Raw genomic sequence first — 14,611 nt, 5'->3', positions numbered from 1 at the left:
TGGATTGGGAAAAAGAGATATTGAAATTATTAAATATACAAAATGGAATCTGTCACAATAAAATCTATGCAGGTGAGACAAAAAATTTGTGCTCGTTGAAAAAATAAGGAAGATTAGTTGAATACTTCCACTTAGAGAAAAAAATGAAGAAGAAGAAATATATTCCACTCCTAAATGACTTTCAACACGCCAAAAACCGCTACTTAATTTGAATTGTGCTAAGAATTGCTGCCATTTTCGTCTCAGCTGCAGATTATATTTCACGTGACAGGGACAACACACTCACATCATGGGGTTGATTAATTACATGTTCATTATTCATAAGAAAGATATAATCCATTTTTACGTATATAATCTCATCATGATTGATATTGTCTCGAAGTTATTGCATCTTCAATAAAATCAGTGACTTTATAAAAAGTTTTTCTCTGAACTTTATTGAAAGCTTTATTGTAAAAATTGGAAATTTTATTAATTGCTTGAATCGTTTCTAATCGTTTTTCTCGAGGATGCCGTGAATCGAGCTGTTCAATCTAAAAACGGAATGGAAAGAATTTTGAAACATTGAGGCAAAACGACATGCAAAGGAAGCTGAATCTTAGAAATATTATTATATATTCGTCCAAGCTAAATTAATCGCAATATCTCTCATAGGTTCATAATAATGAAATACATTTGTATATGTAATCACATGATAACGAGTGCTATTCGAATATAATTGCACGAGTGATTTTTTTGTTATTAATTTTCCGAGTCCGAAAGGACGAGGAAAATTCGAAACAAAAAAATCACGAGTGCAATTTTCGAATTGTACGAGTTATTATATGATTACGAGCTAATCGCACAATGGCTTTCACTACTTTTTCCCAGTTAGGAAAGTAAATTACAGAAATTACACTGAGAGTTTTATATTTTTCTCTTCTCTTTATGTCTTTCTTTTATTGTTGTTTATTGATTTTCTTTCTCACAAAATAAATTTCGAATGCAATTAAAATGTTCGATGCAAAAAAAATGTAAGAAAAAACATTAAAATCAATTTTGTAAACATTGGCGCTGCATTGGAGAGTGTGATTAACGATTAATTGCTCTCTACAGGATGCAATTAACGATTAATTGCTCTCTTTGAGGGCGTGCCAAATAAGAAAAAATAACACATCGTGCGATTAAGCTTATAATTCTGATACAAGGTTATTGATAGATAATTCCTACGATCACTTAACAATACCGAGTTTATGTATGTGTGTTTTTTTTAGTGGCGGAGACGGTAAGATTCTAATTTGACTAGATCCTGACCAGCTGAGGGCGACGGTAAATCAGCACTTTTACCGTCCTCGTTTTTGCGGGTCAGAACTGCGGGTTAATCCAAATCGCTACATTCACTCTACCGTCTTCAAAAGTGAAAATACATAAACTCGCTATTGTCTCTGACGCGGTGAGCTCCGTCCTCTAATAGTGTCACTGAGCAGCTCATATCTGTATAGTTACAAAGCTTAAAAGCACAGTGATCGAGTTATTCCGAGCACTATAAGGAGGACATATTGTGGTGAGGTACACGTTTTTTATAAGCACAAACTAAATGAGAGAATAAGGCTTCGATGGCCAATATTAAGAACAAGTTAAGAACATTCTAAGGCTTTGTGGACTCAAATTTATTGACTGTTTTGGGTGTATAAAGCACTAAAATCTTAAAATTTTAGGAAAATAGTCAAAAATACTCACAAAATAAGAATATGTTAAAAACATTTTTAGACCATTGGTCCAATGAAAATTTTTGAAGGTTTTGCGTCTAACCAACGAGAAACCGTTATCGGGGCACAATCAGTCCCGATTACCCATATTCATTTCGACTGTGAAATGCGAGAAATGGTCTATCAGAGAATAACAACTCCTTACCTTTTCAGCCAACGCATCCAAACTTTTCTTCGTCTCACGAAGTTCTTTGACGCTATCTTGCATAGACTTAGAGATTTGTTTTGCAACGAGAACAAGTTTTCGATCGTGACCTTCGCTGTCATCTCCACTTGCACTGATACCATTCACAATCTGTCGATTAATAGAAAATAAAAAATTTTTCTTTGTTTTGTTAGTATTTTAGCGTATAAATTCCTAAGAAATCAGGTGTTTCAGAGTCCCCATAAAACTTTACAATGTTCTTATCTTGTTCTTCATATTTTGGCCATTGAAGCCTTTATGTTCTTACATAGTTTGTTCTAAGGAGAAGAACACTTGAAGTTTTCCGACTTTAACTACGGCCCTGAGGAAAACCTAAATTTTTGACCTAATTACTTTCCATAGCTGGGATATATGAACTTCTAAACTTAATGCTTATGTCCCTGAATCATAAAATTACAAAAGGTATGTATTTCGTATTTCGGTATTCTAAAAAATGTAAAAGTATCCCTTAAAAAATGAAAGCGAAGAAGATCATTAGTACTTTTTGGAAAGTATTTGGAGCCAAAATAATACGTTTATTTTCTATTGAAAGTTTGGCTGAAAAATCATGCCGGTGGGGAAAGTACCCTAAAAATTGTGTCGCCTCACTGCAAAACTCTTCAATCTTCATCCCAAAAGGAGTAAGTCACTGTAATTCTGAGGATCAGCTTCAAAGTAAATAATTGAAAATCACCACCAATTTATAATTTCCATTTGTAGCGGGTTTATGTATTTGAGATATATCGAGGGGGGCGGTATAAAGCAAAGTTGACATGTCACCAAAATTACCGTCCACTTTGCTTGACGACGGTGAAAACACCAAAATACCATCGTCTGTTTGGTGAGCAAGGCGATATAGCGCCGTACATCAACTATCAACTTTGTTTTGTATCGATTTCACTTACCGTCGCCCTCGATATCATCCGATACATAAACTCGGTAGCATTAAGCTATTTACGGAGATTGATTTCCTCCCCGCTGGCTAAAAGGTTCTTAACAGGTCAACTAGACAGGGGTGTAATTATACTCACCCAAGGGTTTGCTTTCTCTTTCAAAAAGTTTTCAAATTCATCACGATATACTGGGAAATATTTCTCGATCAATGTAATCTCTTCAGCCTCCTTCAAATAAGCTTGAGCCGATGCTTTCTCGTTGATTCGAGCAATGGCTTCTGACATCAACGCGATGAACAGATTCAATGTGATAACACTGACTAGGACAAAATACAGACCGACAAAAATTTGTGCGAAATTTTCATTGATGATTTTTAAATCACCATAATCATAATCACCGACAATGGTCAGAAGATACATTTGATAAACCAGATTCTCGAACGCTACATACTCTCCTGATGCATCGTCGTTACCGTCAAGAACCTCTGAAGAATGAAGGAAAGAAAATGCGAAGAGACTTAGTTAGTCAGATATCAGTCTGAATCGCAGACCTCTATAGATAAACTTCCTAGAAACTCTTTTCGCTAGAGGATGAACAGAACCCTAGTTAGAGATAAATGTATTTAAAAGAACATGCAAGACAGTATAAGCTAAGCTGTGCATTTTGAGGCTTTCAATACTTTAATTTTGGTAGGTTTATATCCAGTGATGCGGAGTTTGATTTATTTAACCGTATTTAGTATTGAGATTTGGCCTTCTAGTGTAAAATGTAAATCGAGAAAAATTTAAAACGTTGAAACTCTATAGGAGAATTTTTTAAGGCATTAATATCATAAAAAACACAACTTTTTAGACAAAATTTGATGAAAAAGAAAGAAAAATCAACCTACTTCTATTCCCGCCGAAGAGTACCCAAAAAGCACATGTGAACGGTATAAAAAATTCCAAGAATAAAAAGCCAAATCTTGCCACCGCTACAACGCATTCGCCCAACATGGCCACAAAGGCACCCACAGTTTGACTGTAGTGAAAGCAATTATTGAGGCGGATCCACACCACAACAAGGAAAGCGGCGGAGTAATAAATTTTGATGGAATGAATGTAACGGGTGCTTGGTCGCCCAATCCATAACATCACAATTAAGAATTGAACAACTGAAGTAAAACAGAAAGTAAATGAAAATTTTGATAATATTGCTTGATTTTCGGATCCTCTTACGTGCTAAAAGACGTAAGAGGACTAATCCAATAAGAGACTTCCGCAAGTTTCCAGATGACGTTAGAAGGAAATTCCAACCAGCGGTATGCCGTTCTCATATCTTATATTTTATAAAGTCGAGTCTCGATAATAACTCGAATATACACGGGGAGCACTAATTTCGAGTTACAGAGTAAAAGTTTATAAGGCATTGTTTACTGAAGAGACGAGAAAAAACTTGAGTTATGGAGACGTTCGAGTTATAGAGGTTCGAGACTATAATCATGGTCAAAATATATTGAGATTTTAGTGTATTTTAACGTTTTTCAGAATTTAAAGTTCGGGCGAGAATTGCTATTTTAGCACTTCCACTTTCATTCATTGAATGTTTCGATTTTAGAGGGGTTTGGTGGCTTCTAGGCTATATTCCAAGCCTTATTTGAGTAAATTTGAGCTTTTAAATCCTGATATCCTAAGGTCCTAAGTGTTAAGTCTCATGTTAAAGCTCAGAGTTAAAACTCTACTTTCCAACTGTAGTTTAAGGCGCTTAAAAATCATTTGTGGTGTTTCAAATTTCACCGGGAACTCCCCTTTGTCTCAAATATTTTGTCCATGATTGTACCCTTGTAAAACCATGTTGAAAGTTACCAACCTGACAAAACAAGACATGTAACTTCAATAATATTCCACCCGTTACTCCAATAATTCGTTGAACGGCGTTCGATAGTATCTTTCTCTTTATTCAAAAGGTTGGCTTCCACTTCCCATCTCGGATGGACGTGTTTTTCCCGTTCGCGTACGTCATTGCGTAATCTTTCTTTTTCGTGATCATTTGCTTTCAATAGGGATTTGTATTCTCGGTAGACCTAAAAATGAACATTGTATCACTTGGAAACAACGTTATTTCAACGTTATATGGACATTGCGAACATTAGAAAAGCATTGAAACAACGTTGTTTGCCAGCTGGTATCACTTGGAAACAAGTACATTTTAATTTGCAAGTCTTTGTAAATACACTTTTTGTAGGACGCGACACCATTTTAACTCCAAAGACCAGCAGCAAAAACATTACGTAATGACTCTGAAATATTGCATAATCTTAGTGACCAATAAATATAAAAGCGTTAAAAATTGATACGCTATCCGAATATCCTGACGCTATGATTATGTAATGTTTTTGGAGCCATTACGATGATAATTACACTTCCAGCTAATAGAGTACTAAGTAGAACCGTGGTGCAGTGGAAGGACATCCGGCTACGGTTCGCAAGGTTGTGGGTTCAACCCCCAGTTGGGTCATACCAAAGATTCTCAAAATGGTACTTGATGCTTCTCTGTATGATGCTCAGCAATTAAGAGAAGGATCAAGGGTAAAGAGTGATGACCTCCCCTTCCTTCAGGTAGATAGCTATCAAATAAGGAGTCTTTGGGTCGCCCTCGACTGCGGTCGCAAACTTACTTACTTATAAGTATAGACTATCTCAGAGATCAGGTGATCAAAATATATATTTGCTACAGAATATCATATCCTTAATGAAATCTGACACGAGTCTATATTAAACGTGGATAGCCCAGTAGCCTATGACTTTTAAAAGTCTTTTGATTATTTTCACAGGGTGCACGGCCATCTAGCTCGCAGATATCTTTGGAAGGAGATGGGATCTAGCGCATGAGCCGTGCTGACGCCTTGAGCACTTGACCATTGCTTCTTGACAATTGATCGTCAATAACTTTAAAGGTTTTGTTTTTGAATAAGAGTGATATCGTTTGCTTTCTCATCAATTTTATTTCACAAGCTTTTTTACATTGGATTGACACGGATGTGTGGCAAGATTGGTCAGAAAAAGAAAAACATTATTTGCTTATATCAGCATAATATAACAATAGGCATACACTGTCATGATATGAAATATGTCTCTGATATGAAACAGGAAACACTTATGTAAAAATAAAACCTTAAACGAAATGGCAAAAAGAAAAGAGTTTACCTTCCACATGAAATGAAATGAAATCAATTCACCAAAAATCGTCAAAACAACAATCATCGAAACTTTATAAGTCCATCCAAATTGGTTAGTTTCTCGGATTGAAATCGAGGCTGTCCATAGCAACGTAAATAACAAATACAAGAAGACGTTTAAACGTAGATATTTTGTAGCGAACACTCTGCCTTTCAGCTTGATCATTTGGTTAACAACGGGGTTGGTTACTAATACGAAATCTTGCTGGTCCACAAGAATCTAAAAAAATGTTAAACAATAAATTTCAATTTCTCACGAAAATTTAAATCAGTTAAGGCCGGTATCCACTTTCGTGCGAAATGGGTGACAGTGGATACCGGCCTTAAGTTGGAAAGAGTTAGTAATAGTTTCCTCAGTTATGATGGACAGAACAAAGCTTCCACGCTATTGGTCAAAAGAAAAATGAAACAACTCCATTGGCGTGATCTGACGTAACAATCGAAAAAAGCTGAAATGCGTTTTTCTTCGAGCGCGCTTCATCTTTATGACGTAATCTTTTTTTCCAACCAAAAAGGATTGTAGCCAAAAGGTGCGATCGCAGCGCGCGCAGTGAAGACCGGCCCTTACGCTGGAATGACTGTCTAGTAATGTTTATCCAAATATACAAACTTACAAATTCAAAACAGGTGAAAAGGCTTGTATTAAGCTCATCTTTAAAACTCTTTAAAAATTCACAAATACACTACAATCTGCATTAAATTGGAATATCATCAGCCGAAACCAAGCTTGCGAAAAAATATCCGGCTAAGATCATGTTAAAAACAGAATTACCTCAAGCAAATTAGGTGGTGAATATTTCTTAGCAGCTCCACCCACTTTTGCCATACAACTTCTACTGAAACCAACCATATTGTAAACTTCTCGTCGATTCAAATTATCCGTTTCATAATATTGCTCCAAAGCTTGCCATGCTGTTTCAGTTGGTAGATTCTGTACAATCAACTCGATGCATAAAACACCACTTATGTTGACTGTGAAAGTACTGATTCCGATTCTTAACATATGCTGAGCAATCGGATTTCGACCTGTAAGAAATGAGAGGATTTTAGTATCAGCTCAATCTCATAAAATAAAATACAGAGCAAATCTAAAATTTTATTCACAGGATTCAACTACAGTCTTGTTTAAAAAATTCTTAGACGTTCGATTTTATTAGCTTTTATGAAAGGGGCAGGGTGATCTAGTACACAGTGGTCTTTAGCAGGAGGTCGAGAACCGTGTACTATTTGTTTCTGTCACATTATATAAACGAGATAAGTAAAAATATCAAAAATTTTTATGAAACTTTAGAGAACATAGTAAGTAAGTCTGCGACCGCAGTCGAAGGCGACCCGAAGGTTCCTTTTTCGATAGCTATCTACCCGAAGGTAGGGAAGGGCGCCACTTTTTCTCCCTGGATTGCTCCACTCACCCTTGATTCTTCGCTTAATTGCTGAGCATCAAGCAGAGAGGCATCAAGTACCATTTTGGGAATCTTTGGTATGACCCGGCTTGGGGTTGAACCCACAACCTTGAGCACCGTAGCCGGATGCTCTAACACTGCACTACGGTCGATTAGCTCGAACATAATGGAGTCAACTCACCATATAAGGCAGCTAGAAAAATCGGGGTTTGTCCATTTCCATCTTCTTCGTTAGGGTTGGCCCCATACTCCAAAAGTAAATCAAAACAATCAATAGCATTATATTTGGCTGCATAATGGATCAATGTTTGTGATTCATTCGCCTTCGTTTTTTGACTGATATTCGCTGTAAAGAAAATATTACATTTTGAAAATTTCGGGGAAAGCTGGAACATGTGCTCAAAATTCGCAGCCGCAATGTGCGGTAAACGGAAAAGAATAGCGGCGGTAGAGTCTTTAACAATTATAAACTCCTCCGTAAATGTTTATTCCGCCCAGGGCTAACCTTCGTTTTTAATTTCATCCCTCTCCTAAATTTTCCCATTTTAATGACCTTGTGTAGACAATAACATCTTCTAGGAGAAATATTCATAAAGTTTACAAGCCTTAGATCATGATCACTTTCAAGTCTTTAGAGGGATCAAAATTCCGAGTTCCTCCATAGAATTTCGACATTTTTTGAGATTATAAGGATAAAGTGGCCAGCAAAGCTGAAAATATCCTTCCAAAATTACCTTTGTTATCTAGCAGCCATCGAGCCATTTCAACATGGTTTGAAGCCACCGCCACAAACAAGGGAGTACGCCCATAATTATCAGCATGGTCAAGTTCGGCACCCCGTAGTTTCAGATATTCTGCGAAATCAAGAGACCATTCACGCGCCACTTCGTGCATTAATGATTGACCGTACTTGTCGTGTAAGTTGATGTCTAAATTAACGTAAAAAAATACTTTGCTGTTAAGTATATAGTAAACTTTCTACAATCCGAATTCCATGAGGGGGCGGGGACCCTAGTACTAACAATGCTTGAAATTACACAGATTGTATCAAGAAGGACAGGCACATGGACAATAATTCGTATTATATATAATTCTGTTATAGCTGTTACTTTATAATCAAAGTTTAAAAACAAAGTTGTTTAGTTTCTTACTACGCTATCTCATGGATTCGTTCATGCACTAGTCTAAGCTAAACGACTAATTCAGACATAGTAAAAATAAAGCAAAAGTGATGGAGGGAACAAATCTTAGTTTATACAAACTAAATACCGTAATAATAATCGTATTATCATATAACGCCTATACTACTGTATTACACGCATTATAAAACGACTCCAGTCTATTCATGCACCCCCTTTTTTACAGACCAGGCTTCTTTCAGCAAGCGAGGGTAAAAGTAACAGATTGAAATGAAACTCGATAAGAATTGATATTCCACCTTTTTTATAGCTGGGGTTTGAACTTAATATTGTTTTTAAGTCAGAAAATTTAGTGAGAATAGAAAAAATAACATAAGATTTGCAGTAAGGATTTGTTCATTTGATTATTTTCAGCGGGAAAAATTTGGAGTATGATTTTCAACTGGGGACGATATTTTGGTCGAATTTTTCCAGTTGGACAGGGGTCCCACATGGTCTGTGAATAATGGGGGTGTTCAGAGTTCAATCATATAGAGATATATGAAGAAAGTAATACAGAGCTGTTGATGAAGGCCAAAACCCACCTTTTCAAAAGAAAAAGTTTAACAACTGAACCCAAAACTAACGAAACCAATCCCAAAGAAAAAATGATAGACAGACACAAAAATGAAACCAACCTGCACTGATCAACAGTTGTTCAATAAAGGTATAATCCACTTGCACGGCTTCATCACTGACACCCAATTCAGCAAAATAATTCAAAAGTGCTGACGTGGCTTCTTCGTTATTTACTTCATGCATGGGTTGATTTTTCATCATAATTTTCAGTTCACTAAATACTTTATTCTCCTTGTGGCTGAATGTACCTGAAAGTATAAAGAAGAAGTAAGTAAGTTTGCGACCACAGTCGAGGACGACCCAAAGGTTCCCTTTTCTTCAGCCTTTTTTTCAAGAGATTGGATGGCCGAGCAGCATAAACATTTCGTCCTTATTGCTGACTTTTCAGCACTGCGTATAATGAACCCTGGATAGGCAGAACTAATCGTAATTTTAAAAGGTAACGATAACCCCTGTAGCTTATAATAGAGTCGATTTTTTCTGCACACTCGCCACCGTGTAATTCAGGCTTTACAATATCCTTAATACGTCTAATATTGAAAAGGCCTAGAGAATATACACTCTACGCAAACCAGTGCAGTGTCTCCGTGTATTTTATTTTTCCAAAACTTTGACCCGGGACAAAATTGAATGAACCAGTTCATTTTAACAAACAAAAGGAACATATTCTCACCTTCCAAAGAACCAATTTTCATAACGTCACCTTCGGAAACGCCATCTTCAATAGGGGCGGGTCCAAAACGCCATTTAGAGGCACTGTTATTTCCTTTCTTATTCCGATCTAACTCCTCAATTTTCAAGTCTTTACTTTTCTTTGTTTCATCAATCTTATCGAGCACGTGTTCCATTTCCTCAAATGCTTTGATATCGAATAAATCACCATCTTCATTGTCAAGTTCCACCTCTGGCGGATGGTGGTCTGAATCAGTTTTGATTGATTGAACGCCCATTAAGGAATGTGTGTCGCCCTCTTTTGGTAGAGACGCCCCATCATCGTATACTGGGTTTTGATATTCAGCTGTGTTTGAGTTGGGTGGTGAAGGGTTAGTTAAAGGGCGGTTTTCACTTTGCCTTTGGCGTCCGTCTGTAAATGAAAAAACAAAGGTAAAATCACATGATCAACTATTTACGCATACTCGTGTTGCATTCTATATTAGCTGACACAGAAAGTTCTTACCATGGTGTTTACATTTCATCATGAAAGATATTCTTAACTTTTTTTGGGAAATTCAATCATCCTAAAAATATAACTAAGGTACAGTTAGGCTAAGATTCAATTTCTATACGATTTAAGAAAAGTAGACAAGAATCAATTTAGTACTGTCAGTACTGTTTACGAATCATCAGCTAATAAGTGTTGAACAACTACATACTTCTTAATTATATGTGAACGTACACACAATTGTGTTTTCAATGTTCACCTTCTTACTTATATTGATTTATGAAAATTTAAATTAGAAATGTGATTTGATACTTGAGGGAATAATGACCATTAAATTAATCTAAATTAATTTAAGTCCTTTACTAAAATTAAATTAATAACATTTCTGAAAACTGAAAGACCATCGTCACGGTAGAGATAGAGTTCTTTATGTCGTACGTTTCACTTAGTTTATGCTGTAGGTAGATTCCAACTAGCTCACAAACTTCGGCACCGTCGAATGCACCCATGGTTACATCATGGTTACATCAAACAGGTTACCATTTTTCTTCATCCAGGTGGAGTCGTCGCTGAAACAAAGTGGTTTTTGTGCATGGTTGATAATTTTCACGTCTTTCGCTGACAAATTAATGATGGTTTTGGCAAATTTGATAGCGTTAGATAGAAGATTTTTAGGGATTGACGGATAAAAGTAATTTATGTCAAACACTATGAATTTGTGGTTCTTTTTATCAGGTATTGCTTTAAACCATTCGATAACCTCATCGGTGTTCATCTTTCATTGGTTTATGTTGAGATGGACTTTGAGTTTGTTGTTGACCCTATCGATGAGGATCGATTTTGCGATACGGCCGATCTCGTTTTTGGCTGGATTTAATAAGCGTACCCTTGGATTGTTTTCGAAGTTATCCTTGTGATCTTTGAGGGTTCTGAAAGCCTAGTTATCGCCGTTTTACTAATTTTCTAGAAAGAATTTATTCATATGTCGGCACCGGCCAAGTGCCGCCCTTAATGGTAGGTTTTTCATTCAGTGGGACCGTGAGAAAATTACCAATTCCGATGGAAAATGTCCTGCTTCAAAAGAAGGACTTTCTAATTCTTTCTATTTCCCCCCACACCCTCTAATTGTAAAATTTTTTCATTCATTAGAACCTTAGAATTGGAAATAGCTACATGCCGTTTTGCACTGGGGTTGCAGTTTCAAGGTTTAGTTGCCTGAAATAGCTTTGGACCAATTTTTCCTATGAATATGACATCCCAGGGGAATCTGTGGCAACAGGTGTCTTCCCTGGTTTAAGATCTACCATGCTGGCCATAATATTTAGTAAAAAGGATAAATCATCATAATCCAACAAGGCTTAGAATATAGCCTGGCAGTCTAATTCAAGTTCCAATAGACCAATTCGAAATCGAAAAATCTAATGAAATTTCCGATATATTTTGACCGCAATATTGTAGTTCAGAACCAACAAGCTAAGTTTTTCAGGTGTTTTTAAGAAGTCTTGATATTTCTAGCCCAATAAAAGATATCGATTACAATATTTATTCACTATTAGAAATTTAAAAAATATTGATTCTTTACACAAAAATACCACACTAATTGAAAAATTGAATATCAAATTTTTATGACTTTTTAATAATTTATCTAATGAATTAGATCTGGAAATGGATGTGGTTGTCGTTTTGGTTGTGGCTGAGGTTGCGGATATCCTCTTTCTTGAGACACTTCGGGCCCATTCTCCTCTTCCTTTTCTTCCTCTTCATCAACACATGCGGTATACTCATAGGGAACATTTCTGCAGTTAAACATATCATAACACACCTCCGACCATCCGTATATGTGCCGTGATCCTCCAACACAGGGATGTCCGAATCCACCACCAGACGGGTGCTGGGATTGAAAACATTTGTTAAGCTTTACATTAGAGCATGCAAAAAAGCTTTCCAAATCTTCTTCGTCAGTGCAGATTGCATACACGGTTGACAAGCACACGTGTTTTGCATTGAAGTAGCGTTTAGCAATCGACTTTGAATAACATGTTGAAATGCTTATAAGAATAATAAAGTGGATTGACAGATTTTGCATTTTTGCCAACCATCCAAGACATATGATCAATTATACCCCAATGGAATTGGGCCACCATCAGATTGAGGAAATCAAGGTTGTTTTCAAATTTATAAAGTTTTGAATTTATTGAAAATGACAAAATGTTGCTAAAGTTAACAGGAAAAAGTTAAACTCTTTGGTTTTGGAACCGACTTAATAAAAAAAGCTCATAAATATCAAATTACTTTGGCATGTTCTAGAGAAAGTAAAGCTCGCTATCTTTGAAGGTATTTTGCTAGAAATAAGTTATAGACTTTCTCTGAAATATTTTAGCAAATTTTTTAAATTCGACCCACAGCATGTGACCTATCTTTAAAATTTAGACCTAAGCGAAAGAAATTGTTACATTAAATTTTTTACACACTTTCCAAAAGTTTTGAAGCCTTCAGGTGTTCTTTAACTTTTTGAGTTCTAAGCCTAAAAATGTTCCAAATATTCTAAAATGCTTGTATTCTCACTATTTAATGGGTATTTTTATCTATTTTCTTAAGAAATCGGGTGTTTGCAAAGCCTTAAAATGTTCTTTAACTTGTTCTTAATATTTCGGCCATTGAAGCCTTATGTTCTTATATAGATTGTTCTTAGATAAAAAAAAACGTGTATATAGTCCATACGAAATCTCCATTCAAAGTTTGTCTAAAATCGTTCCAAAAGTGCACCAGAAATCGTCCCCATTAAGGGGGTTAATCCCACTGGAAATCAAGATTTCAAAGTTGACATCAAAAGAATCCAAAGAATCCCTGATTATGGACCTGTACTTCTTGGAAAATTTCCGCCGAACACGAGCGATTTTTTAGCGCACAAAGTTTTCACAAATTTTGACAAGGCTCGGCGTTATAGTGCTTGGCGTTTGTGATTAAAGTGACTTTTAAGACTTTTAATAGTTGATATATAGTAAATATCAGCAGTATGTTCAAGTTTTAGCTTGAGAGGCTAACTTTGAAAGAAACTTTTTTTTAAGATGCAAATTATTAGACATTTATATTAAATCATGGCAAAATTTGTAATTTTTTTGAGAATTTTAATTTTCACTTAGCAGGTTTCTATCATTTGACCAAAAATCAACTTTATGGCTGGACCAATAATGAGCATGTTAGCCAAACCCAAACAAGTGGGGAAGCACCTTTAAAGTAAACTGCACTAAAGATTATCGCAAATAGGTAAGTTACACCCCTGTGTCACAGACCCACTGGGATCCCAGCCCCACTGGAAAATCTGGCAAAAATTTCGTCCCCGGTAGGAAAATACCCTGGAATTTTAGCCCCACTGGGAAATTGACTTAAATTTTATCCCCACTCGTAATTAAATGTTTAAAAATTGCATACCAAAACCATCCCCACTGGATTTTTTAGCCTTCGAACAATAGAATTTCTATCCCCATTGGGATTTCAATAGGAATTTTTACACGTTTTTTTTTTATAAGGAACACGTTTATAAGGAACTCGAGGCTGAAAATGGTTCAAAAAGTAAGGAATTGTTAAGGAACTGCTCAGGCTGAGAATAAGTGGATTTGAAAATAATGTACCTTATTGGGACTAATTTGACCAAATTTTGATCTTTCAAGGGGCAAAAAGTTCAAAATTTCCTATGTAGTAAGGAACTCGATAAGGAACTTTGAGACTGAAATTCTCTGTAAAAATAAGGAACTCCAGGCTCAGAGCAAAGTTAAGGTTCCTTATAAAAAAAAAAACGTGTATCCCCACTGAGGAAAAAAGTTACACCGGGGCTGTGAGATAGATAGTTTTAAAGTCGCCGGCAAAGAATCCCAACTGCCGACCGGATTTTTACAACGGTTCGTGAATTTTAATCTAAGAGTTTATTTATTTCTAACAAACGATATGAAATTCTAATCATGAGGTTTTGTACTTCTTTCATTTTGCATCAACAAAAAATTTAAAAACTAAAGAACTTACCAAAAATTCGACTAAACATGTTGATATTCCTTCAAGTTATACCAATCGAACCATTCCTATGAAGAATATTCCTTTGCTTTATAGCAGAACCATCACACTGAAAATGTAAACACAATACAAAAATACATACATAGATTGCAGCTTGTCTTTAAATCACTTCACAGACTCGCATGACATATTATTAATTATGTTCTTTTACGATTGTACAATGATTTAAAATAATGGC

At 35.9% G+C, this 14,611-nt stretch overlaps 1 protein-coding gene across 1 annotated transcript; it reads right to left on the bottom strand.

Annotated features, from left to right (window-relative positions):
• Nucleotides 1-314: 314 nt before the first annotated feature.
• On the bottom strand, nucleotides 315-14,495 carry LOC136800314 (transient receptor potential channel pyrexia-like). The gene is made up of 12 exons (XM_067056948.1): nucleotides 14,386-14,495; nucleotides 9,877-10,287; nucleotides 9,263-9,451; nucleotides 8,181-8,375; nucleotides 7,628-7,792; nucleotides 6,816-7,069; nucleotides 6,012-6,263; nucleotides 4,675-4,888; nucleotides 3,716-3,979; nucleotides 2,964-3,310; nucleotides 1,894-2,043; nucleotides 315-533 (listed from the first exon to the last, which is right to left on the bottom strand). The coding sequence occupies exons 1-12, from the start codon at nucleotides 14,402-14,404 to the stop codon at nucleotides 360-362; spliced, it is 2,634 nt and encodes an 877-aa protein (XP_066913049.1). The 5' UTR covers nucleotides 14,405-14,495; the 3' UTR covers nucleotides 315-359.
• Between the last annotated feature and the right edge of the window lie 116 nt (nucleotides 14,496-14,611).

Source organism: Clytia hemisphaerica, unplaced genomic scaffold (genome assembly GCF_902728285.1).
Source record: "Clytia hemisphaerica strain Z4C2 unplaced genomic scaffold, Clytia hemisphaerica genome assembly, whole genome shotgun sequence".
In the NCBI taxonomy this organism is placed as follows: Eukaryota; Metazoa; Cnidaria; class Hydrozoa; order Leptothecata; family Clytiidae; genus Clytia; species Clytia hemisphaerica.
The sequence above is the reverse complement of the archived record's forward strand: the minus strand, read 5'-3'. Positions and strand labels throughout refer to the sequence as shown.

Excerpts from the sequence above, each read along its gene's own strand:
- LOC136800314 (XM_067056948.1), bottom strand. Across the intron at positions 9,452-9,876 it reads GAAAATTGGTTCTTTGGAAG|GTACATTCAGCCACAAGGAG; the intron begins GTGAGAATATGT and ends TTATACTTTCAG. Across the intron at positions 3,980-4,674 it reads TACATGTCTTGTTTTGTCAG|TTGTTCAATTCTTAATTGTG; the intron begins GTTGGTAACTTT and ends GTTTTACTTCAG.